At 57.1% G+C, this 26,653-nt stretch overlaps 1 protein-coding gene across 2 annotated transcripts in view; it reads right to left on the bottom strand.

Annotated features, from left to right (window-relative positions):
- TBC1D22A (TBC1 domain family member 22A) overlaps nucleotides 1–26,653 on the bottom strand; it is a 280,355-nt gene that overhangs the window by 37,908 nt on the left and 215,794 nt on the right. For both annotated transcript variants that reach the window (XM_074272072.1, XM_074272071.1), the window contains one exon: nucleotides 11,009–11,104. In XM_074272072.1, the coding sequence (XP_074128173.1) occupies nucleotides 11,009–11,104 (96 nt within the window). The remainder of the gene's footprint in view (nucleotides 1–11,008; nucleotides 11,105–26,653) is intronic.

A 26,653-nucleotide genomic window follows, 5' to 3' on the forward strand; every position in this document is an offset into this window, starting at 1 on the left:
CCCACTGCTGCCTTCAGCTAGTGAGCTGTCCATGGTACTGACTCAGTTAGCCTAGGACTGAGCTTGTTTCCAAGAAGCCTTCAGTCGGCCCTCTAAGTGAGCTGTCCATGGTACTCAGTTAACTACTTGAAGACTAAACCAGTTTCTAGGAAGCCCTCAAATATCAGCAAATGAGCTGTCCATGGTACTGACTGTTAACTGGCGACTGATCCTGTTTCCAAGAAGCCCTTGGTCTCACCACTGCCCTCCAGTGAGGGAGCTGTCCATGGTACTGACTCAGTTAACTGAGGACTGAGCCTGTTCTTGGTCTCAACAATGCCCTCCAGTGAATGAGATGTCCATGGTACTGACAGACACTGAGCCAGTTTCTAGGAAGCCCTCAAATAGTCTGGAGTGAGCTGTCCAGGGCACCAAGACCATCCTTATCAGCATCATTCCTCCTGGCCCTGGGACGACCCTGGGGAGCTAGCTGGCAGCCTTCCTTCCCGGCTCCTTATCTCAGCTCAGGCTCCTTTGTTTTCTTTCTTGCTAATGCTAGCGGCACACAAGAATCGGGCTCCAAATAGAGCAGCTGAGATAACACATTCTCTTCCATGGAGATGATACATTACATTATCCCATTATCTCATTATTAGTAGTAAGATGGTAAAACCTCTTAATCACCTGCCCCTCCAAACACATAATTTCCCTTCTTTTAAAATGATTTTAACTGTGCTTCAGAGGTGACATTACCTGAAATTTCATGTGCTTTCAAATAATAGCATTTTTTAAAAAGAGATTTGGCATATTATTAACCATCTGTCAGGATGATATCCGAAAATATGACAAAGAAAATGAGTGAGCCAATGGAATGGGGCAGAGGGAACTCTAGAGACCTAAAACCAGTCCCAACTTCACCAGTTACTGGTTGTCGGTCCTTGTGCTAGTCGACTCCTCTTTATGACTTGGAGCTTCTTTTCTTGTAAAAGGAGTGGCTGAATCTATCTAAGACCTTTCCTTCCCCTCTGGGAAAAGGAATTCTGAAAGGTTCTGGGTTGTTTCTTTGAATACCTGTTTTCTAAGAGGGTGCTGAAGAACTAAGTCCTCTAGGTGTGGAGCTGAAAGGGATTTGGGCATTCATTGTCCCTGGGGAGCAGAAACTGTACAAGTTTGCTTGTACACCTCCTTGGGGCAGCTCTTGGTCCCTTGCAAGCAGGGGAACAAGTCTTTCTAGGGAGAAGCTCATGAGCTTGTTAGAAATGGAGAGCTACGAGGCAATTGTTCACAAAGACCTGCTGGTATTAGCATGACAATTGCCCTCAATGGCTGTCTGTCCAGGGGGCACACTGCTATCCTGGGATCATTCCAAGCAGGATGAGGGAGAAAGCGAGATGAGAGGAGAGAGGGAGAGGGAGAGGAGAGAGGGAGAGGGAGAGGGAGAGGGAGAGGGAGAGGGAGAGGGAGAGGGAGAGGGAGAGGGAGAGGAGAGAGGGAGAGGGAGAGGGAGGGGAGAGGAAGAGGGAGAGGGGAAGAGGGAGAGGGAGAGGGAGAGGGAGAGGGAGAGGAGAGGGAGAGGGGGAGAGAGAGAGAGGAGAGAGAGAGAGAGAGAGAGAGGAGAGAGAGAGAGAGAGAGAGAGAGAGAGAGAGAGAGAGAGAGAGAGAGAGAGAGAGAGAGAGAGAGAAAGGAGAGGGGAGAGGGAGAGAGAGGGAGAGAGAGGAGAGGAGAGAGAGAGAGAGAGAGAGAGAGAGAGAGAGAGAGAGAGAGAGAGAGAGAGAGAGAGAGAGAGAGAGAGAGAGAGGAGAGGAGAGAGGGGAGAGGAGAGAGAGAGAGAGAGAGAGAGAGAGAGAGAGAGAGAGAGAGAGAGAGAGAGAGGAGAGAGAGGAGAGAGAGAGATCTCATAAGGTTTGGAAATGTAAACTCCCTTTGGCAGCTGTCAATTATTATAAATTTACTGTCAGAAACATCTTTCTGCTGAAGGAACATGTAGAGGAAGCCATGTGTGCAAGGTCCTCATGCAATTCAAACTTTTCCCTTCCCAGGAGATAGAGGGACCTGTTTCATGTCACCAATCTGTGAGATCTCTTTCCATCAAAGATTGCCAGGGGGCAAGCAGCCCAGGAAGAGACTCCTTCTCCAGGCTTGTTCACAAGGGATCCCTGGCCCCAATCCTTTGCATATGAAACTTGGCAAGGCCCAAGATGGGCTTGTTTGTCTGTGGGAGATGCTCCACTTGTGGCTTTCTGGCCAGAGATCCGTCAGGGCACACAGTGGACGGAAAGCAATTTATCTCCAACACATTATTTCCTGGGCCTGAAACAGCCGTGAAAAGTCCTCTCTCTTACTGAGCAGCACACAGCCCTGCCAGGCTGGCCAAGGGAACACAGGATTTATGGCCCAAGCTGATTCACAAACCAGGCACACACAAGTCAATACAGTCGTTCTGATGTTGTTCAGAGAAAGCATGAGGCTGTCCCTCCCAGCCAGAATTGGGCAAAGAGCCTCAGGTTGGGCATAAACATGCACAGGGATGCTTTCAAGGAGATTTACACACAAAACTGTCCTGGGCGGCTGGGGTGGGTTCTAGCTGATGGAGCAAGCGCTTTCTTTTAAATGCTCCTAGGTCATTGCTGAATTTGCAATTGGGCATCATCTCCAAGCAGAAAGAGAGAGCCAAACGTGAAGAATGCACATTTATTTACAGACTACCCTGATCAAACACTCTCTAAAAACAGGAGAGAATGGTGGTGTTTGTTATTCCTGCTCTGCCCATATGTGTCTATCAGCTCTGGATGGAGAGACCAAGAACATCCAGAGGCTGGGAACTCCCACTGATGCCCCAGATCCAGCAGCAGGGTCGGGGAAGACGGAGTAGGAGAAAGGACCTATCATTCCTGTCCCTGAGCCTCATGGTCCAGGTCATCCACCAGGCTGCACCACAAACTGCCCATTACAAAATCCAAGCTGCGCGAAATCAACTGATTTCTCCTCAAAACTGGACTTTGTTCGATCCCACTTTTCATGGCCTTTATTATTTTTCATCTCTAAGGTTTGCAGATAGTTGGGTATGTCAGGAGGTAGAATGCTGGGCCTAGAATCGGGAAAACCCAAGTTCAAAAATGGCTTCTGATACTTCCTAGCAGTGGGACCCTGAGAGAACTTCACCTCTATCTGCCTCAGTTTCCTCATCTATAAAATGGAAAAAATAACAGTCTCTCTGCCAAGTCAGACTAAGTTTTACAGTTCTCAGCACAGTAACTGGCACAGAGTGAGTACTCTATAAAGTTAGCTGCTATCTATGTGAGTTTAAGAGTTTATGCTATTTAAGTGAGTCTAAGAAAATGCTGCTCCTCCAGGGCCTCTCCTTCTCTGCCCTCGATCAGGGCTGCTCGCTCCTTCCTGTGGCACGCTGACAGTCTCCTCTCCTTCTCCACATATCTCCATGGAGCCAGGCTGGACAGGTGTCTTCTCTGAGTCAGCTCTGCTGCACTGTCTCAGAGTCTCGACTGGCCCTGGTCTGTTATGTTTGGATTATCTTTTATTTCTCCCCCAATCCTCCTGCCCCATCATGAACACCACCTCTTCCAGGCAGCCCACTCTCATCACAGCTTGGTCAGAGCCCCAACAACAAAAAATATTGCATTTGTGGCTCTCTATTGGGTTCCTTCCACCCAGGCTTGACTCAGTGATTGATGCTCCATTCCAAGATGGATTTTGTTGACTGATGGATTGAATTCCTGCCTGGGAGGTCCTGGATGGCCTCAGGGATACAGGGGCCCAGAGAGAGACAGGGCTCCAAAGTCATCTGCAATCCAATGCCTTGGGACTTCCTGGCTGTCCTCCCTTCACTGCTCCCTCACTGCAGTCCTGCAGAACTGCCAGGCTCGTGGAGGGCACTGCCTGCCTCGGTCAGCCTTGAAAACTGAAGAAACGTGTCTGCCAGAGCACAGCATGTGTGTGACCCTCTGTGTCTACAGCCAGACCGCGGTGGTACTTCCCTTAGGCACCTGGGAGCCCAGGAAGGGCACTGGGCCTGTTGTGGCCGCCTACAGCCGGGCAGACCCTCCGAGGCCCTTGTGCCTCCCACTAGCTGAAAAATTCCTTGAATTCAAGTGCAGCGTCTTCTTTATTCTTTGGGTTAACAGCAGCAAGCACTAGACCTCAGTACCCAGCAGGCACTTCATAAAGAGGAAATCCACAGTGGCCAGAGTGCTGGGCCTGGGGTCAAATGCCACCTCGGACACTTCCTAGCGTTGGGAGCCCATCCCCTATCTCTGTGAGCCTCAGCTTGCTCATCTGTTAAAAGGAAATCACAAAAGCCCCTGGCTTCTCTCAGAGCCACCGTAAGGATCAGAGACAATGCTGTTTGCTGAAAAGAACTAAGCAAGAGATCATTAGGAATAGGACAGGTCTATGCTAAATGAGGAACTGCCACCCAGAACCCAGCGAGGATGTGGCGGAGCCAAGATTCTAGACTCTATCAACACCCTCCTCAGCACATCCATGTGGCTTTCCCAGAGCAGAACAGGGAGGAGCAAAAGAGACGGCTCCCTTGGGCTGTTCTTGCTGCTCTTCAAGGCCCTTCACCCCTAGCTCTCAGATGAGGAAGGATCCAACATGCTCCCTTCTCTGCACTCTCTCCCCACACTCTTTAGCAGAGGCACGGAGGCTGGCTGCCTTTGGCCAGCACTCTAGAACCCAGCAGCAGACTGATCCATTCTCATTCTCTCTCTCTCTCTCTGTCTATCCTTTGCTTTTTTGTCTGTGATTATCTCTCTCTCTTTCTCTCTCTCTCTGTCTCTCTCTCTCTCTCTCTCTCTCTCTGTCTCTCTCTGTGTCTCTGTCTATCTGTCTGTCTGTCTCTCTCTCTCTCTCTCTCTCTCACACACACACACACACACACACACACACACACACACACACACACACACACAGAGTGCCTTCTTAAAATAACAGGCAGAATGTGTGGCCAGCCCAGTCTCTCACCCTATATCAAGATACAGAGAAGAACTTGGGCTGGGGAGAATGGCTGAGGCCACACTCTGGCTTCCCTATCCTCAACCAAGTGTTCACTGACATTTTATGAGGGGAATGAAGCTATAGGGGTTTCAATCTGCTATTCACTAACACGTGATAAGTTGCATTTTAAGTTGGGTTCATACAGACGCTGCTGTGGCACAGCTTGGGCCCACTCCAGTTTTCTTCACCCTTATGTGGTTCTGTGCTCTGGACAGCTCCCTCCCGGCTCCTGAGACTCCGACTAGTCAAACAGCCCCTGATCTGGCCCCCCTTGGGGGGCCCACACTGGCCTCCTAAGCTCGGAATCCCAGAGGCTCCAGGTAGGCAGCTGGTTAAGCTTGGGGTGTGGCCATCAAGGGATGTGGCCAGCCAACTGATCCAACTCTGCAGAGACAAATCACTCAGAGACATGATTTAATAAAAAATGTATTTGGAGAAAGCCACTGGGACCAAAATCAATTTTCTGCAGTTCTGGGCAGACTTCAATTTTCTTTTCTCTGTCTCTCTCTGTGTGTCTGTGTCTCTCTCTGTCTCTTCTCTTCTCTTCTCTTCTCTTCTCTTCTCTTTTCTTCTCTTCTCTTCTCTTCTCTTCTCTTCTCTTCTCTCTCTCTCTCTCTCTCTCTCTCTCTCTCTCTCTCTCTCTCTCTCTCTCTCTCTCTCTCACTTTCCCTGCCTGTCTTCCTTCCCTCCCTCCCTTTCTCATTCTCCCTTCCTTCTTTCCTCTATCCCTCCTTCCTAATTAGCTCACAATTTCAGTTCTTAAAAAGGAAAGAGAAGTATGGCCAGACACCAATATTCATGACTAATTATCTATCTGACAGTACTTTCTTTGGCAAAGGCTATAAATCGGTTCAATGAAGGGTGCTTGTCTTAAGAGCCTGCAGCCTTGGGTTCCAATCCTGACAGGGACTAGCAGGCTCCCCCCCCAACAGTGTCTGTACCCCTTCCTGCCTTCTCTTTGGAGGAGCCTTCCGGTGAGGCTGAGACAGGACAATTAAATGACAAGTCCACTTTCTCATCACACCCATTTTCCAGACGGCTAAGCAGCTTTCCCCGAATCCCAGATGCAGCCTCCGGGCCCCCTAATGCCCGACCTTGATGAGTCCCCTTCCTCTGGCATTTATCTCTTTGTCATCACAATAAAAGGCCTCCTGAACCTGAAGGTGCTAGGTGGCAAGCTCCCCAAAGACAGGGCCCGAGGTTGGCCTCCTTCCACATCCCCAGTGTTTAGTACAGGGCCCAGCACACAGCAGGTACTTAATAAATGTTCGCTGAGTGATTGACGCTGGCATCCAGTCCACCCTCCTCATGCTATAGACTTGGCACCGGAGGCCTCGCCCCAAGCAGCCCGGCTCATTGAGCGGGAGGGGAGACAGCAGCAAGGACTCGCTGGGCCCTGCCCGGCAGAAGGGGGGCTTCCCAGGAGCAGCGGAGAGGCACAAGCTGGGCCATGGGGACAGGGCTGCCCAAAGCTGACTGATCTGGGCTGGCTGGCCTTCCCTCCAGTTACCTGGGCTCCCGACACCCCAGGCCAGGCAGAGGACCAGGGCAGGGCCCTGGAGCAGCATGGCCTCACCTGGGTGTATGGCTGGTGGGGGCGGCTGCCCTGGGAGAGGAGCTGATGGAAGCCTCTCATCAGAAGGGGTGGGCAAGACTGCAGTGCCCCCGGGGACTTCACCTCTCGGAGACCCCAGACACATGGGGCTCCCACCACCTGCCGCTAGGGTCCCAGTGAATCAGGAGCGCTCTGCCAATGTCCTAAAAAGTACGGTTCCTCTCAGAAGTCATTAGGCAAGAAGTGGGCGTGTTTTTAACCAACACAAAAGAAAGACTTCCCAAAAATGTTTACAAGAATTACTGTCTCAGTCACGCGCTAAGAAAAACTCTGAAGAGATTTTTAGAGGCAATTTGCAGTGCTGAGAATCGTGCCACGAGCGCCCCTCCTTAACGCCGAAAATAAACCCGGCTTCCCTTTCCTCGTTACGGCCAGTGGGAACGGAGGCGAGGCTTTCTCCTTTTTCCACACATTAAGGAACGATGCTTTCCTTGGTGTGGGAAAGGGGGCGCAGGGACACATGAAAGCCGCCTCCGAGCCTCTTTTCTTGTAATAATGAAAGCGCAGGGAGGGCTCGTATCAGAATAAATCCAAACAGAATCCGCGTTACACAAAGGCACGTTCTCTCGAGATGACTCTGCCTCAGGAACTTCCCGAGGTCAGGCGGCTGCAGAGGGAGGTGCTCCGGGGATCACAGAGGAGGATGACTGCCGCTCGTCCTCGCCTGTTACAGCCGATTCCCTTCGGGGTGAATTAACTTCATCTGAGCCCACGGCAAGGCTCCCATTCCTCTGAGGGGAACGGCCGCACTGGGAGCGGGAGGCCCTGGGGGCAGGATCACCAGGCGAGAGGCTTGAGCGATGGGCCCCTTCACGGTCCCCCACCCACCAGGGTTTTACTCGTCACCGGCCGGGCGAGCTCATCTCCGAGAGCCGTTGCATCCCTGATCGTGTGCGGGATCCGTACCCTCCAAGTGTGCCCAGTCAGGATGAGGACACGTAGAGGCAAATTCACAACAAGGCAGCCGGGCCTCGGAGCGGACAAATGGGACGAGGGAGCAGGAACTTCTCTTTGGACCCAAGTCGGAACCCCGGGCGGAAGTGGACGGAAGCGCAGGATGAGGCAGGACTTCAATGCCAAACCCCATCCACGTGGGAACGCTGGGGAGGGCAGAGGAGGCGAACAGCCACGGGACGGCCGCAGCTAGAGGCCGAGGCCGGAGCCCTGCCCGCACCAAGAAGGGCCCCTCACGAGGCTGACTGACAGCCCCCACCCTCATGGCCCGCCTCACCGCCTTGTGATGACTCCATACGGGCACTTCTGAAAGCAGGGGAGCCTCGCGGAGGCGCAGAGCCGCAAACCTGGGTTTCTCTGCCCTCTGACCCCGCGGTCAATGCCGTGGGCAGGAAAGTCCCACCTTGGGGACGTCCCATGCTTCCCCTCCTGCAGTCAGCTCATCATCACTCTCGAACGTTCAAAGATTATTTTAAATCACCCCAGAGCCTCATTATATAATCCTCATCCCTTTCATCTTTGCTTAAGTTTTCTTTTTCAAACCTTTAATCATTTCTTACTGAGAAAGTTGCTATTTAAACTTAGCCAAGTCTGCCTCAATTTTCTCAGAACAGACTGAACTTTGAAACTCTGTGCCCATTATAGTAATGAGGAGTATAATTTAATAAGGAGTACTCATTTCCAACCGTTTGAAAGGAAAATGACAAGCTGGTATTTATGTGCTGGGAACAAGATGGAGAAAATGTTCTCAATTTGAAGGGCATCCCCACGGCTGTGACATCTCACCATTGTCTGCCCACGGCATCGCTCCCATGGGGCTGAGCCTCCCCTCGCCTTCCCTCACCGCCCCAGGAGGTGCCCACGCTGCGGTTGTCCTGGGCAAGGAGCAGGATTGAGGCGGTGGGCTTCCCCGGAGACTCTGCAGGCAGCTCCAGAAAGGGCAGGAAGAAATCCGGCCCAGCAATGTGTCCCGGAGGGAAGGAGCACCAGTGCCCTTCTGGGATACCTCCCGCCTCCGGCTCGGAGCTGTGAGACAGCACTGCGTCACAAGGGTTGAGCCGAGCTGCTCCTTCCTCCTCCTGCCCTGGCCCTGCCATGCAGTGCCCCCTGGGCCACTCGAAGCCTTCCTCCTCCCCCTCAGGGCCCGACCTTGGGATGGGTCAGGAAATGTCCCCAAATGTCAGCTGTGAACGCCGACATCTGACCCACACCTGACGCCAAGCCCCATGCTCATTCTTCCATCGCCAGCATCCCTCTGCTGATACTCAGGGCGTGTGAATGGTGGGTAGGCGGGTGGGCAGGACTGAAGTACACCAAACAGGAACCCTCTCCCTTCTGGGGAGGCAAAGCTCCTTTGTGAAGGGCCTCGGTTCTTCTTTGTCATCTCCCAGCGGGTGAGGGGAGTGGCCCAGCCCAAGAGTCTCCGGGGCCCCTTCCAGCCCCAGGGTCCAGGAGCCTTCTACTCCTCATTTCTCTGTGTCTCTGCTATTCGCCCACGGGAGAACCAGCTTCAGGGCAGGGCCTCTTGCATTTTGTTTTGTAGTCTCTAGCAGCTAGCAATGTCTGGTATAGTGTAGGCACTTAATAAATGCTTGCCCAATTGTTGCTGGGGAACACAGACTGTCAGAGTTGAGAGGGAATCTAAGCACAAGAGACCCATTGGAGAGCCTTCGGGATGCCAGGCTACACTGCTGGGGGGGCTCCACGAGCACAGCCCCAGTGCCCAGGACAGTGCCAAAGCCAGGATTTAACACCTTTTGGGGTAACTGAACAGGGTCCGCAGTAAGGAAAGATGAAGGCCTCCATGTCTCCTCTGCTCCATCATCAGAGCCCATGCAGGAGAGCCGGCTCTGAGCCCTAGCACCAGCACTCAAAGCTGAGTGACGTCTGGCAAGCCCTTGGCCCCGGACGGAGTCAGAGCACGTGGTCTTGTTCCGAAGGAGAAAGGCCCGGTCCTGCAGGGCCCCTCTTCCCCACCCACAGGCTACCATGGGCCACCTCTCCCCTGGGCCGCTCCTTCCCGATGCGATCCGACCATTCCCCTCGAACGCCTCAGATGGCAGGGCCTGACTCCAGGATAAAATACAGACTCCCCAGCCTTGCCTTCAAGGCTCTCCTCAGTCTGGGCCCAGATGACCTTTTCTAACCCCTCCACTCCACGCGCTCCCCATTTCAGCTAGACTGACAGCGGGCTCTGCCCCAAACTCTCCCTGCTCTTCTCAGTTCCAAGTAGTAGCAAGTAGCACAGGCTGCTGCTGGTACTTATAATGTAACCCTCCTCAGCCACCCATTCATCTATCCCTTCCTCCCTCCTTCCCCCCTTTTCCCCTCGTTCCCTCTATTCATCCATCCGTCCCCCCATCCACCCACACATCCATCCATCCCTTCCCCACGTGCCCCCCATATATCCATCCATCCATCCCTTCCCCACGTGCCCCCCATATATCCATCCATCCATCCCTTCCCCACGTGCCCCCCATATATCCATCCATCCCTCCCTCCGCCAATCCACCCATTCATCCCTCGCTCTATCCATCCCTCTATCATCCCCACCCACCCATCATTCCTTTCATTCCCCAGACTTTAGATACCCATGGTGTCAACAACTACATTAAGTTCTGGAGAAAGAAAAGACAGATATGGAGGAGTCTTGCCCCCGAGGAGCTTACAGTCTTTCTGATGGGAAAAACCCCAATTCTCCAGCGCAGTGAACACCTTCTACGTGTGGAGGAACTTGAAGGCGTCACCACGGGGCATCACTGAGCTCGGAGCACCGGGAACACTTAGCATCCCGAGCCAAGTCCCACCTCGGGCTCCTGGGAGCCGACTGACCCAGGGCGGCCTTCTTTAATGGGAATACTACCCCTGCCCAGGTGGGGAGGAGGCTGCAACCCATCAGCGAGGAGAAGCTCTTTGCCGGCTTGCAGCACTTGTACCAATGTCACCTTTGACCATCGTGGTGGTTATTTTAAAGATTCGGGGCCTCGGAGCCATCGGGAGCAGAGGGCAGCACCACAGAAACAGAAGGGGGAAGGGCTCTCGGAAGGGCTCCATGCAGGCCCGGAGTCATTTCTTTTACATCTTCCCTAGAAATCGCTCCCCCCACCTGAAGCCTTCCAGGGACAGGGGGCTCATGACCTTCCCACCATCTCTACAGGAACCTCCTAATTTTGCCATCCAAGACAGAGCAAAACCAATGGAACCCTGTGCTTCCCAGAAGACATCTCTTCCAGTGCCCATGGGTGAGCAGTCCTGCCTGTGCCGGGGCGCCTTCCGAGGGGCAAAGCCTGCAGGTCTCCCCGGCGGGCCCGCTAGGGGACCCTCTAGAAGAGCGGGGGGTACTCCTTGCAGGCCCCTTCATAAAAGTGAAACCTCACCAGCTTCTCTGTCCTCTGCCCCAGAAAACCCGAGCTTGGGCTCGTGGAGAGAAAGCTGTGACTTACTTGGAAATCTTTTTCTTCCAGAATCTCCTTTCTCCATCTCATGAGGAAAGCCGCACAGACGTACAGGTGGAAGTGAGAGAAACCCTCCGGTTCGGACTGAAAAACACGTCAAGAAACAGACAAAAGAGATCCGTGAATGAGCCGTCCCACGTGAGCCCCTATCTCGGGGGCTCCCTGAGTGGGGATGCCCCCCACAGGGCACTGCCGGGCTGGTGCCAGGGCTCACGGGGGCCAAGAAGAGCAGTGCCCTGGCTCAGCCCCTCCACCTCTGTTTCCTCATCACAAGACTGCCAGTGAGATTCAGCTGCACTCACGCAAAAGCGTGCGCCAGGCCTGGGGAGGCCAGACCCTGCCCGGAGAAAGGCCGTGACCACCTTTTGTGGGCCCTGGCAAAGCCGGCAGAGCAGCGGGCCAGGAAGGCTCGGGGAAGCCAGGCTTCCGGTGCCAGGCTGGGAGCCCATGGCGGGCTGCTCCCTAGCACTCACCAGGCCTCACTCCTCTTGGTAAGAGCACATGCACTGCCTCCTCACAGGGTGGGACTGAGGGTGCCCACTTTAACGCCTCCCCTACTAAGGACCCAAGGTCCGAGCTGCCAGGGGCCTGACCTTCCCCCGCATCATTACACAGAGGGGGAAACTGAGGCTCACAAGGGCACCTGGGAGCAAAGGGGCCCAGCCAGGGTTTGGGCCTGGGTCACCTGGTGGGAAGGGATCTGCTCCAGCTCAGTTAGCAAGCACTCATTGGGTACTTGCTGTGTGCAGGGTCCCGTGCTAAGCACCCACTGTGTGCGGGCGTGGAGCCCCATGCTAAGCTCCGGAAGTGCAAACCCAGTAACAAGAGAAAGTGGGCCTTTTATCAGAGGAGACTATACTTACATACAGAACACATACACACACGCGTCACCAGGGGGCTTTTCAGGGCGCAGGAAGATAGGAAAGGTGTGCTCTGAGCTTTGTTAAGCGACTTTGGGAGGCGGGCCCAGCGAGGGTCTGCAGGGAGAGCTCCGATCTGGCGGCAGAGTGGACATGTGGGTGGGTGTGAGGCAGGCGGCGGGGAGGGCACCGAGGAGGAGCCAGAGGACGGGCAAAGTCCATCCCGGTGAAGAGAAAAGCAAGGCTCTCAAGATGAAAGAAGAAAGAAGAGGTGCCCAACAAGATTTGTGGGAAAGAGCCAGGAGAGAGGGTCCCAAGGGCTTAGAGCACAGGGAGTATCTGGGGCCAGGACGGTCAGCAGCGATCGCCAGGAATCCCCCGTGCTCCGGGAAGGAAGAGGCGAGGGCTCCGACTGCAGACGCTTGATAAGGGAGTCCGGGAAGGGGAGGGGGCGGCAGGTGTAGCCACAAAAGAGCAGAGACGTGGGGGAGGGGGCCAAGCCACGGGACCCCTGGAGAGACGGTCGGCCTGGACAGAGGGATGTGGGAGCCTGGGGCAGCTCAGGGGACGAAGCAGTAGCCAGATGAAGACCAATTTCAGTAAGAGAGGGGATGATGCTGTTAAATAAATGTCAGTGCTAGTAAGTGCCCTGCGGAATGGCAAAGGGCTGCATGTGCTGCCCGGAACCTGGCCCAGTCTGGTTAGGAAGGGCTGTTACAGAAAGGCTCCAAACGGGCGCGTGACCTGGAAATAAAAGCTCCAGGACCGGCCAAAAAATCACCCATCAGGCAGACGGAGATGGGAGAAATGCTCAGGGCCGCGTAAGGAATGAGAGTAGAGCGGAAGAGAAAACTTGGATTACGTCAGACTGAAAGGGGGGGGGGGTGTTTGCATAAACCCACCCAAGAAAGAAAAGATTCAAAGGGCAACAATTAAGTGGGGGAATTATTTGTATCAGGTTTCTCCGATAAAGGTCTCATTTCCAAAATACATAAGGAACTGATTTAAATGTATAAGAAAGCAGCCATTCACCCAGAGATGAACGGTCTGAGCGTTTGAAGGGACGGTTCCCCAGGGAAGAGACCCAGGCTCTCTCTAGCCATATGAAAAAATGCTCCGAATTAGAACCAATTAGAGAAATGCAAATTAAAGCAATTACGAGATTCTACTTGGGACGCATCAGATGGACAAAGGAGACAAAAAAAAAAGGAAACCGATCCAGGGGGAGGCCAGTGGGAAAAGAGGCCCCTGGACGCACTGTTGGTGGGCCCAGGGATGGACACAGAAAAGTGACCGAACAGTGTCCGCTCAGACATGCCTTCTCCCCCCATAGCTCCGCTGGGTCTTTACTGGAAAGAAATCAAAGAAGGCAATGAGCATTTATGTAGCACTTACTGTATGCCGGGGTAAACACTTTGCGTGACTATTTCATCTGATGCTCACAATAACCGTGGGAAGCGGCTGCTGTTCTGAGTCTGAGGTCACCGTTGAGACCGACAGGGTAAGTGACCTGGCCCAAGTCAGAGCTATGACGCGTCTGGGGCTCGATCGGAAATCAGGTTTTCCTGACTGCAGGCCAGGCGGGACGCGGGACGCGAGAATGTGACGGAGAATGCCTCTGCCGGAAGACACGAGCGGAGGTGGACTCTGCGGGGAGACGTACGGGAAGGGGTGTACGGGGGCGAGCGGGACGGAGCCGCCCGGATCGCAGAAGGGGAGGGTGCGGGGGACTCGTGCCAACGGTGCCGGATGAAACGGGCCGAGAGAACCGGGTACCACACCAGCCACCCGCCAGACACGCGGCGCAGAAAGCTGCAGGACCATGCACGATCCTGGGACGCGCAGGCGCACACCCTCGCAGCAGCCACGGAGGCCGGACGGCTGGCTCGACTATACGCGTTCGTGAACAAGAAATTTATCTTTTTCCTCCCAACGGGTCGCAGGGTGGGAGGGAGAGAAAATGGATTTCTGTTCCTTAAAAACACACAACAACAGCATAAAGGCTGGGGCGGGGGTACTAAAGACGGGAAATACCGCAGATCCCTTCCCCTGAAGTTGCTGTATCGTCATTAGTTTTTCTGGACTGTTTGACTTGGTTATGAGACCTCTCGGGAGGCAGTGGGAGTGATCCGTAAGCAGTTCTGGTTGTTAAAACAAAGTACATCAATAAAACTTTAAAAAGGAGGAGGAAGGCTCGGGCTCCCGGCCCCCCGGAGGAAGGCGCATCGCTGCAGTTTCCAGGAGGAGGCCCGAGGGGGCGCTTCTCAAGGCCGGAGAAGGCCTCTCTCTGGCGGATGCCAGGAGGCTTCAGGACACAACGTGGGGCAAAACTGAGCTTTATGGCTCTAAGGGCAGTTCTGTCTTCAGCAGTGCGGGGAATGACATTACAATAACCCTTAATACAGAAAACTTTTGGCCCTCACGAAGCTTAATGAGGACAAAAGGCAGGAGGAAGGACGCCGGTCCTTCTCAGGATCGAGGCCGCGGCGGCCTTCTCCTCGACGGCAGGAGGAGCCGGGCTGCCGCGGAGGGGCTGCAGGAGGCCGGAGGTCCGAACGCTGCCCCCGGGCCGCCGAAGCCCGACGTCCCACCCGGCAGCGGCCTTCGTCCCGTTACGTTTACTGGCGGACGTCAGACGCTTCCGAGCGGTCACTAACTCAGGCGCGCTCTGCTGAGGAGTCCTCCGGCTTCTACAGCTTACAAAGCCAATGACAAAGGGCAGTGACTGTGGCAAAGGCTCCCGGAAGCCCCGTCTTCTTCTCCAAAGGAGCAGCTTCCCTGAGGGGCAGGGGCCTGAATCGCTTCCTTGCGGAACCACGGGCCTGGAATGCCCAAGACCCTGGCTCGGGGAGGGGAGCGCCTCCAAGCAGAGGCACCCGCCGGCCTTCCAGGGATGGGGCACAAACGGCACATGGTATTAACCTCACAAAGCTTCTAGATCCCACTGGCCTCCAAGGGTTAGGGCCAGCCCGGGGAGCTGCGGTCAGGAGCCCCACCAGCCCAGGGAGGAAGGTGCAGAGCAGGATTTGAATCCAGGGCCTCCAACTCCAAATCCCACCTCACCTCCTTTCCAGAAGTTCTACTTCTGGACATTCTCCCCATGGGGTGGTGTGAGCACACTTAGGACCGCCTTTTGATTGAGATGTTGTGTATTTGACAATAAAAAGCATCCAAAATGAGACACAGGCTGTGTCCGCCACCCGTTAACTGAATAAGGAGTCACCGACAATGAGCATTTCCCAGTGGGGTCCATTCCCCGGGCACCGGTGAAACAGAGGCAAGGAGGCTCCAGGGAAGACGCGGCTGGAGTAAAGAAGGAGAGCGGCCTCGAGGGGCTGCGACAACCAGGGGCCCGGCACGTGAGGATGGGCTCTCTCAGAAAGCTGGCCCACCAGGCACGCCCAGCCTCCAGGGCGGGGGGAGGGAAGGGAGGCCGGACTCACTGAGTCAGGCTTGGAGGCCGGCCAGAGAGTGCAAAGGCCTTCCCTCGGATTGTCCTCCAGGGAGCGAGCCCTGACAACGAGACCTTCTAGCAAGGGGTCCTGAAGGCCGAGCTTCCAGAGCCGGTGCCAGCCCTGCCGGTCTCCCGAGCCTGCTCACCAGGGCTGCCCACGGCGGGAGGGGAAGCAAGAGGCCCTCCTCAGTCCTTCACTGAAGGAAGATCCGTCAGTGCTCACTAGACCATCCAGCTCTGAGCAAGGAGGCCCTGGCCCCGCCTCCCAGAAAACCCCCTCACTTTCTGGCCCAAGGTCTGAGGGCCGAACCAGGGGCAGCAGGCTACGGCACGGCCCTTACCCAGGAACGAGGCACACCGCCACACTTTGTCTCTGGGGATGGACGGGGGCGTGTCTGTCTCTCTCTGTATCTGTCTCTCTGCCTCTTTGTCTCTTAATCTTTATATCTGTCTTTTGGCCTATCTCTTTGTCTCTCCATTTCTGTCCATCTCTGTCTCTCTCTCTCTGGTACTCAGCTTAAAAATCACCTGCCTCCTGAGCCCAGAGCCAGGTACCCAGCAGGTGCTAAATAAATGCTTTTGTCCATTCCTCAGGGAATTCCAGCATTCCCACTGAAAGCGGTACATTTTGTCACTTCCCCCTGCTCTCTGCTCTCCCCAAATGCCAATGGCCCGAGTCCCCCGGTTCACGGCCACAACAATCTCCTCCTCGCCCCGCCCCACGCCACAGCCTGCAGGTGCACAGTGCGTGTCCCAGGGCCCGAGAACCAGAACTTGGTGCCCTCCGGACTCTTCTGGGCGGCCTGCTTTCACTCGGACTAGGTGGGAAGAAAGAACCGAGGCAGCATTCCGCAAGCCTTCTGGGTGGGGGGCAGCATCCCTGAACAAAGAAATAATTAGGGAGCAGCAAAGGTTCCTTCAGGACGCCACAAAGATGGGCAGCATTGAGATTTCCTTTTCATTCTGAAAAGCATCTTCTAGGCTGCTTTCAGTGATATATTCTCAGTCCTTTGAAATTGTACACAATTGCCTCAAATATTCAATTAATTAGCAAAAGACATCGCCACTCCCAAGGGACCGGCGCATTCATCCCAATTCCAAGCTACAAAACAAATGTGCAAAGACGTCCAGTGGCCGGCCCAAGCCTTTGGAAAGGGAACAAAGGCGGGAGCTAAGATTGCCTCTGCCAGCACCTGCTCCCACAATGCCCTCCCCTCCGGTTGGGCAGGAAAGCATGGAAATGTGCACGTGAGCAAAAAGTTTAGAATCCGAGCCAAACAGCCAGCTCCACTTAAATGTTTCGGCCAAGGCCCAGACGCGCACACATCCCGCCTTAATCCCCTGAGCCTTGGCGGCCATCACAGAGGCCCCCCGACCCCGGCTCAAGAGCGGGTGGCCAGCAGAGCGTGGGAGCGGCCTGGCGGCCGTGCATGGGCTCTGGGGCGGACATGGGGGCATTCTTCCTCCTCCTCCTCCTCCCGCCAGCTCTGAGAGAACTTCCCGAGTTATCCAATCTGCAAATGGGCCGCCGCCTGGCCCCCACGTCCCCAAGTGGAAGCGTTAAATCAGTCTCTGATGACTCAGCAGCTGGACGCGGCCATGCATCACCGTATGGTCAGGAAGTTAGCTCCTGTCCAAACTGACAAACTGTCCGATTTTTAATTTGGCCAAGGACGTACCCAACAAATGAAAAGGATCCCGCTGAGGGCCCTGATTTTTTCTTTGAAGCAAGGGATGACATCATGCCAACTAATAATTTAAAGAGTTTCCGATTCCCTCTGGAGACTCCCAGGCCACAGCTTCTGAGGAACCAACCCAATGTTCCGTTCATAGCGGAGCAAGGGAAGCCCAGAAACCTGAGCAGGGCGGGTGAGGGGGCGTCTGCAAGGCCGAACGGTGAGGGGCTGTCCTTACGGCAGACCTCTGAAGCCCAAACGTCACCTCTTCCATGAAGGCTTCTCAGAGAGCCCCGTGTCTCCTTCCTCTCCGCTCCGACGCCCAGTCATCCCAGGCTGAGTCCCACCAGCCGTCCGTGAACACTCAAGCTCGTCCTGTTCTCTGCCTTCTCCAGACTCCTCACCAAAGGCCTCTCCCTCTGACTCCTCTGATATCCCCAAGTTCCCCGTGGGAGCCCCATAGAGCTGTGTTCTAATCTGCCTTGTGGGCAAGGGAGAATGGGGGGCCTCCCCTGTTAGATCAAAGGCTCCCTGAGGCCAGGAGTGAGCCCCCTCCCTTCCAGGCATGGAGGAAGAGTCCCGGAATTCTGCCACCCAACCTGTGCGCTGGAAGCCCGGGGCTCGTCCTCGGGAGAGACGAGTGGCCAAGTGTCTCCCGGGGCCCTGACCGGCTGCTGGGTATCCCCGGGCATCTCGCTGGGGCACACTGACATTTGTATCCTGCGTTCCAGTGTCTCGGCAGCCGAAGGTGCCAAGAAAACGGAAGGAGTGACCAGGCTCTGCTTCTAGGCCAGCAGGGACGGTCCCATCACTCTCGGGACCACGGGGACTGCAGGTGAGAGAGCCAGTGGAGAGGAGGGGGGCTTTACCGGCAGCCACGGGGTGGGCCCCCCCGAGAGTGGCAAAGGCCTGACGACCAGGGGAAGGACTTGACTTCTCTGCTTCCATCCAACTGCCAAATCCCATGTTCTCCTCCTCCTCCTCCTTCCCCCCAGCCCCCTTCCTTTACATGCACAGGAGCAGGTATACATTAGGCCACCTGCAGACAGACATTCACTCCAGGACAGGCCCGAGCTTCCTTTCGCCCTCATCCCCGGGGGAGGCAGGCCCTGCACCATCACAAGAGCCGCAAAGCCCGACGCACTACTGGCACAGGAGCATCCGGAGCAACGGGGACTGCTTGAGCCGACAACTGGTGTCCCAAACCAGTGTCGAGAAGCCTGAGAACTGGGCCTTTGGAAAGGGGAAACTGAGGCCTGGAGAAGCCAAGGGACCTGAGCACACGGACTCTCTGAGGGTCGAGGCTCCGTTTCCCCATCTGTCACAGCAGAGGCCCCCGACCCCAAACCCGGCCCTTCCCCCGCCAGCTCCCCCTTCCCCCAGCGTCTCGCCAGGGGTCCATCTGCCTCCTCCCTCCCGGGCCTGTGTCTTGGGACACTCACTGCCCTGCCCGGCCTGCGCTACTCGAGAGGAGACTTCCTGGTCAGCCTGGCTGGGGCAAGTGAGCTCAGATCTGAGAGTATAATTTACCCAGTCCTGCTTTATGCTACTGAAAATAGCAAGTATCAGCGGGGGGTGCCAGGCATCCCAGGGCGGCGAGGCTGTCCTGCAAGTAGAGGCTCTGAAGACTGGCCAGTGGGGTCAGGTGACCAGAGGAAGCCATCGCGACTGCCCAGACCTGGGGGCCACAACACCTGGCTCTCTCTGCAGCTGCCTTGTCAGCAACTAATCAGGAGAGGCCAGGCGGAGATATTCCTCCAAACACCCCTTCAAGCTCTGGCAGCTCGTGCTGCCCAGGAGGCTCTCACAGCCCGGCCTCCGGCTCCTCCCTCTGCGTCTGTCTGTCTGTCTCTCCCCCTCTAGAAACAGCTTTGTTTCCTCCCTCGTTTCCTTCAGGATCTCCTGCCATCGAGAGCAGCTTGAGCTACACAAGGGCTTCCTGCTCAGTCATTGCTGTCAAACGCCATCACTTAAAGCTCAAAAATCGATAAATACTTGCTAAGTACCTACTATGCGCCGGGCACTGCGCCAGTCCCGGGGACACAAGGCCCGGCGGAGACAGTCCCTGCCCTCCCAGAGCCGACGCGGACTCTGAGCCGCCAGGCCCGCGCTTTCAGAAGCGGGAGGGACAATCACCCCGTCTTCTGCTGCTAACGGCCGCCCTGTGGATGCAGACATGAGCATTCCCATGAGCCAAGGCGTCCCGGGGCCTCCTCTGGACTCGGGGCGCGCCTCCCACAGTCCGCCCTCCCAGCTGGCCCCCGGTAGGACGACTCCCTCAGTATCGCTTTCCTGGAATCATTTCGGATCCATCATTTTTACAGCAGCACTAAATTTAAGGACAGCCTGGAGTACGAGACAAAAATCTATTTCATATTATAGCCAGAACAGAAAGCTTTCAATAAATATATAATTTTCAAGTTTAACATAAAGTCTGAGGGAGGAAAAAAAAACCTTAGGTAAGCAAGTTTTTGTTCCCGAGCAGTGCGCTGGGGCGGGGGCGGGGCTCCTCTTCTGTTCCTGTTGCTCCGACCACCACCGCCGTTACTGCTGCTGCCGCCGCTGCTCCCGCCATCACTGCGACTACCCTCCCGAGGTCCAGGCCAGGGACTTCTCTCACCCACTAACGGATATCTAACCGGCCCGTTCCACACGCGGCCCTGCCCCAAGCCCCGCATGGCGAGGCGGCCCCTCCTGTGGTCCCTGAGAGCAGAGCCAGGCCTCCACCCACCTTCTTCCTTGGCTTCTCACAACACAGTCCCCGTCCCCCAGCTCTTCCTGCCTCTCCCCTCCAGGAGCTGAGGGCCTCCTCACCCTCCTGCCAAGCCTCTTCCTTGGCCTGGTCCTCGAGGCTTCCTCTCTCGTGGTTCTTCCGCTTGGCTCTCATTCTCTCCGGCCCTGGGCTTTCCCCCTGCCCCTGCCGCTCCGTTTCCCGTCCCTTGTGGCCTCCTCTGGGTGGGACCCTCTGCAAGCCTGTCTCCCGGCGTCTCCCTCCTGGCAGACGTGAGCCTGGACTGCTCCATCCACCTCCTCTCTGCAATGGCCAGAAGGGCCCTCCTGCTCCATCCTCAGACCCACGGACAGCTCCAATCCCACCATGGCGCTCCACGGACAGCTTCCCTCCTGAGATCCCACCCCACTTCCCGTTGCCCAACGCCCCCGGGTCCCTTTGACACCCCCTTCACTGAGTCTCTCTGCATAGCTCTGTGGAGTGAAATCCCTGAGGGCAAGCTCAAAAGCCACCCGCCGTGGCGGAGGATTTCCTGATCCTCCCAGCTGGAAACGAGGCTGCTCTCAGAAGCCAAGTCCCCATTACTCTCCTGCACACGCCGTGTCCCAAGCAGTCACGGGCTCCTGGAGGGCGGAGCGCACCCTGCACATCGCAGCTCTCCTGACCCTCCACCTCCTGGCTGCCAGCAGCCTTTGCGGGTGCGCCCTCCCCCTCCGTCCCACCGCCACACTCGGCTCGCCGTGACTACGTGCCTTCACAACCTCCCCTGGGGTCTGGAGCCCTCCACCTTGCCAGCCCTCAGCACACAAGCACCCCTCTGGACCCTAAACTCCGCCCCCATGCATTCCCTCTCCCTTGGGCTGTCGGCTTCTTGAGGGGAGGGACACACTGTGCGCACTTCGGGAGCGCCCGCGCTGATTAGGACTGAACACTGTCCCTGGTAGGTCCTCAATAAATGTTAGGTGAATACACAGGTGAGTGAATGGCCACATGCACAGGAAGTGGTTAAGGTTTGCTGAACGGAGCCAGGGATTACAAATTTCAACCAATCCCCCAAATCCCAGCAACGTTTGGCCCAACTGAGCTCTCCTCTCTGTCCTCTAGACCAGAGGCAGTCCCAGAGAGGCAGCCCTTGTCCTGTTCCTCCCCGGCCCAGAGGCCCTCTCCTCGGCCTCCGGCCCGACCTCGGCCCTCCCCGGCCCAGAGGCCCTCTCCTCGGCCTCCGGCCCAACCTCGGCCCTCGGCCCAACCTCGGCCCTCCCCGGCCCAGAGGCCCTCTCCTCGGCCTCCGGCCCGACCTCGGCCCTCCCCGGCCCAGAGGCCCTCTCCTCGGCCTCCGGCCCGACCTCGGCCCTCCCCGGCCCAGAGGCCCTCTCCTCGGCCCTCAACCTGACCTCAGCCCTCCCCGGCCCAGAGGCCCTCTCCTCGGCCTCCAGCCCGACCTCGGCCCTCCCAGGCCCAGAAGCTCTTTCCTTGGCCCTTGGCCCCGCCCACAGGCCCTCACTGAGGATGAGATGGTTCTATTTGCGCCCCCAGTGGCCAGGACCGTGTCTCTCCCGACAGGGCTGGAGAGAAGCGAAGGGGACTCTGGCAGCGCCTAGGCCAGGGCTCTGCCACCTCAGGGAATTAACCCTCGAGCTATGCTGGCGAAGGCAGTCTGACCCTGGAAACACGGCGTGGACAACGTCCGAGGAGCCTCCGGCGTGTGTGACCCCTCAGTCAGCATGGCTTCCTTCGGGGACCTGCGATTCTCCTTTGTGTCACAACAGCTCTGAGTCCTCAGGAGATCGCCCCTCCTGGAGAGCCTCCCTCCTGAGCAGGCCGGATCTGAGGCCGCGGGCGGAGGCCTAGCACCAGGCAGGAAGTCTCGCGCTTGGTCCGCCTGACCAGGCCTGGTGCTGAGCTGGCTTCCGGGTCTCAGGGTCCCATCCCTGAGCGTGGGAGAGCGGCCTCCCAGGGTGGGCTCGCTTTCCTGGCCCGGGCTTCAGGAACCTCTGGAGGTGGGGCTGGTGTGGGCAGTGCTGGGGCCCGAGGAGAAGGACATGGCCGCCTTGGGAGGGTTCTGACCGGCTCCGCGTGCGATCGGGTCCGCCACTTACCATCCCTGGTTAAATTCATGGGCTTCTCTGCGTTGAACCCCCCTCCCCCCAAGCGGTATTTATTAACTCCCTAGCAGAACTAAAACCCGGGCCACATCCCGTCAGCGAGCCCCTCGGTGACAAATGGAGGGCCGCAAATAATATGTCTAATTATGTATTAAACTAATTCTTCCCTTCACCTCCTGAATTTCTAAACTCCGTGCCTCGTGTATCACTTTAATTATTTTTCCAGTTCATTCCCAAGGAAACTGGCTGATGGGGAACTAATTAATGGACACAATAACGAAGGCGCCGGCTTTGTTCCCCAACAATCTCAGCACCGGCCTCCTTTGCACGTCTCCCTTTCTTCTCCACAACAGCCCGGCGATGGCGGCCACGAGAAATTGTCAGCTCATTAAAGGGGCACAAAGCGCTCCTTCTCCACCCTCAGCCATCACGAGCACGGACCATCCCACACGCGGGGACCCAGGGTGCCGTCCACTCGTCCCTCCCTCACATGACAGGCAGCGGGGACAGAGCCAACGGGAGGCGCTCTGGACTGGACACCCCACGTCCTGAGCCCGTGGGCCGAGCGCAGGGAGGCTGGCGCATATCCCCCGGGCCGGACCACCGTCTCACAGAAAAGACCATCACTTGCCCCTTAAATAGCACTCTCCCTATTCCAGGAGGATCATGGGATCATGAAGCCCCTGCGCTAGATGCACTGGGCAGGCCAGAGCGCGAGGGCCTGAGAATCCCAAGAGACTGAGGGGGCCTCCAGCGCCTACCAGGTGCTGGGGCTGTGCCAAGTGTGCACAGTGAAAGCAGCTGCCGGGAGGGAGAGGCGCAGGACGGCCCGGGGGGCACCTGCCCCCTTCGCCAACTGTCCCTCGTTCTCCCAAAGCTCGCACGGACACAAAAGGAAGGGTCAGGAAGCAGCAGAAAAGTGCCAGAGTCTCGCCCTGCAGAGGCTCCCCACAGAGCCTCACAGACATCAGGAGGAAGGGGACAGAGCTGCCCATCTTCAATGCAAACGTGGCCTGGGCCAGCGGGGAAGGCGAGGCAGGCCCAGGAGCAGCGGGGGCCACAGGCCAGGGCCACGCCGGACCGCAGCAAGCTCTGGCTTCCTCGCCCACTCTTTCAGCCAGCATTTTAATTGGATGGCCACATTGTTATGGCCCTCATGGGCAAGGGGCTCTAATGGAGAATAATGGGCAGGGGGCCACAAGCCACAAGCAATGCCCCAGTGCTAGAGACAGCTTGACAGGTTTCATTCAAAAGTGAAGGTCGCAGGCAGCCAAGAGCCCGTTACTGGAGAGCCTTGGGGCTGGCCGGGCCTCTGGAGGCTGGACATGGGCCCGGCCCCCCGGACGGGACACTCCAACTTGGCTCCCCTTGGTGGGCACAGCCCTCCTGGTACGGAAGTGAGTCTGTGCCGGCGCATCCCTCATCAACTCCACCACAAACCACACCTCCTCTCGCACCCGTCCTGACCTGGGTCCCTGGACTTGTGGCTGACCTGGTGAGCGAGGACCCCAGGAGCTCCCAAGTGTCACTCTGACCCCGAGGGGCCTGCCCCGAATGGGATTCTCTCTGGCCATGAACATCCCAGCTCCCTGGGGTGGGAAGTGACGGATGACCTTGGTTCTCATGCACCTCAGCAAGAAGTCACCCACGAAGGCAGGCAGAGGGCACACACAGAGCCTGGTCAGAGCCTCACGAGTGGAACTAAAGAACGGAAAGAAGTGGAGGGATGTCTGTCATCTTGGTAAGGGCCGGCCGCCCGCAGGGCTTGTTTCTGGTGTTTGAGTGTGTGTGGGCCAGGGAGGGAGGAAAGGTCATTGATCAGGCTGGAGAGCCGGGCCGCTTACTCCATTCTTGGACTGTCTCCTGGAGGTAACAGGGAGCCACGGAAGGTCAGGGAGCAGGGGAGCGGGACAGACTGGGGGGGCTGTCGGGAAGCTGGGACGTGGAGCAGCCTGTTTCTCGTGGCCGACACATCCCGCTCCCCTCTGAGCATCCGTCCCCACACTCCTCCTGCGCTCCCAGGCTCCCCCAGCTCCCATTCAGGAGTCACATCCCCTCTTCGCTCACCCCCAGCCAGCACCGCTCTCCTGCTAGGCTCAGAATCACAGCTGACAGGCCCAGGGAGGCCACGGCGAGGAGGAGACCGAGAGGGGCTGATGAATCCAAAGTCCCCCAGCGGGGGGGCCTCGGGAACAGGCCTCCATCTCGGGCTCCCCCTGAGCTGAAGCCCCTTCATCTCTCCCTCAGAAACCGAGGCAGCCTCCGCTTTAGCGACACCAAAGAAGAGCACAGCAGATGAGTGCTGGGTCCAGTCTGGCTGGCCCGCAGGAGTCCCGGTCCCCCCGGGTCTGGCTGGAGAGTCAGGCCCACTGGGCCCCTGGAGCTAACCTGACAGTGGGACCCAAGCACCTTCAGGTCACCTGGGCCCCTCTGCCCTTGGGGACAAATGGCGGGCTGGCCCAGAGGGTCTCCTCGGAGCTCCCGTCCCACCGCCTCCTCTCTACCCCGCAGGGACCTGCCGGAGCCCCCGTGAGGGAGCTTGGAGTGGGACAGTTAACAAGGGAACAAGGAAACATTTGCTCCCAGGTCTCGAGCCTCCAGACCCAGCGCCGTGGGCACCTTGCCAGCACCGAGGGCGCGCTCCAAACCCAGAGGACTTTAAACAAACATTTGCTAAATTTGGATTCTATTACTATAAGACACGGGGAATTTTGCTTGGGGGGAAACATCAATGAAATTTTTAAAAGCACACTTGTTTTATGGAAAAATAGCATCCATTCTACGCTCTCTGTTCCCACTTTAATGTAATTACACTTAAGTAGTTCCCTGACGCGGCGAGCGGCCCCAAATAACAGAAAGGCTTTTAGAGTCCGTCCATCAGAAGGGCCCGCTTCCAGAAACGTCCGGAAACGTGCAAGGACACGGGATACTCAGAGCATCAGGTGACGTCGCACCCTGCTGCGACGGGGCATCTGCCAGAAGGCCTAGCACCCGGAGGAGAGCAACACCCAAGCTTGGATCTCACTGTTCCCTAAAGCCCCGGGGGCATGAGAACAAGGCAGCTGGCGGCTGGGACTCGTCCAGGGACAGGAGCCCTCTGGGAGCACTGTGGGCAGGAAGCATCCCTCAGGTCAGGGGCCCGTGTCCACAAGGAGAGTCTGAGACGGAGATGCTTTGCTGGGAAGGGCCCCTCCGGGCTCAGGAGCAGCACGTGACTGCGACAAAGTCCCCTTCCCGCCCCGACCCCATCAGCCACGATCTCCCAGCCCCGCCACCGACCCTGGTCCCGATCGGGAGGAAGCCCTTGTGTTGAGCCAACAGGGGCTTCTCTGGGACTTCTGCCAAAGGGACCTCCTTCTGCAAGGCCAGAATGCCCTGCCCAGGAGAGCCACTGCTGCACTAATGGGGGACCTGGGAATCTCCTCACTGCCCCCAGCCGGGACCCGGACCTGCCATCAGCCCCAGCCCAGAGGAGCGCAGGACTGACGCGTGCTGGGCCGGAGTGCGCTGGCCATGGTCACCGCAGGGGAGCCACCCGAGACATAATTACCATCTCTAAGCCTTTCCCCATCCAGCTCTGACTCCCTGCGAGCTAAGAAGGCCCCTCCCAGCCCTGACACCCCTCGCCGTCAGGTGTAGATGAAGCGATGGGGACGCGGTGATGGGGGAAAGAAGCGACATCACTGGCAAGTGCCGGATGCAGGGCTACAGCACAGGGCGGGCAGAGGGTGATGGGAGTGTGGCAGCCGGGGCAGGGGGGGGATGCTCTGGAAGCAGGGAGGACTTCAGGTCTGAACTTGTTGGCTTGAGATGCCTCCCAGAAACCACATGAGGGAAGGTCAGGAGAGAAGCCAGAGGGGCCGGACCCAGGAATTACCTTGCTGGGAAGGACAGCAGAACCTCTGGGGACTGAAAGAGGCCAGGATAAAAGCGGGGGGTGGTGACAAAAGCTTACATGGGATCTAAGGCTGGTAAAGTGCTCCCAGTGATCATCTCGCTGAATGCCACAATAACCCTGGGAATTATCACTCCCATTTTACAGCTGAGGAAACTGAGGCAGGCAGAGTTCCCTGGCTGCCCGCCCACACTGCCCGCCGCCGCGGAGCAGCCGAAAGGGCGGAGGACTGAGGGGAGGGGGGATCGCTGAGAACTCCAGGGAGCCAGAGCACGTGCTAGGCTCAGGCTCAGGCCCTGCCTGTGGCCCAACCCCCCCGAAGTCCCCCACAGGACACCCCCGCGGCAGGCCGAGCACCACTTCCCGGCTCCCGGGGCCTCCGAGGGAGCCCAGGCCGGTGCCCGCCGGTAGTGCGGCTCTGCCGCCCCCACCCGGAGCCCAGCTGGGGAAGGAGGCGGCACAGAGGTGGGAGAGGGATCGTTTCTGCAGCATTTGCACACGCGTTCCCCCTTCTCTCAAAGCCAAGAGGCTCAAAAGAAATTACGCCCATGTGCTTCTCCATTGTCACACTGGGAACTGCACAAACAAAAGTCGCCTTTTGAAGAGGGGAGCCGGGGCTTCCAGATGCATATTACTTTGGTTTTTTTTTTTTAAAATTTAATAATAGCTTTTTTATTTTCAAAACACAAGCAAAGATAGCTTTCAACACCCATCCCTGCAAAGCCTTGGGTGCCAAATCTGTCTCCCTCCCCCTCCCCAGACACAGGTTAAACACGTGCGAGTCTTCCGCGTTTATCAAGGCGTGTTACTTTGGAAATGAGGCCCAGAGTCATCCCGGGCTCCTGGGGGCTGATCTCCCCCCGGAGCGAGGCTCTCCCTTGGGGGGCTCACCCCGGGGGTCCTACACGGAGC

This window comes from Sminthopsis crassicaudata, chromosome 5, assembly GCF_048593235.1.
Source record: "Sminthopsis crassicaudata isolate SCR6 chromosome 5, ASM4859323v1, whole genome shotgun sequence".
Taxonomy (NCBI): Eukaryota; Metazoa; Chordata; class Mammalia; order Dasyuromorphia; family Dasyuridae; genus Sminthopsis; species Sminthopsis crassicaudata.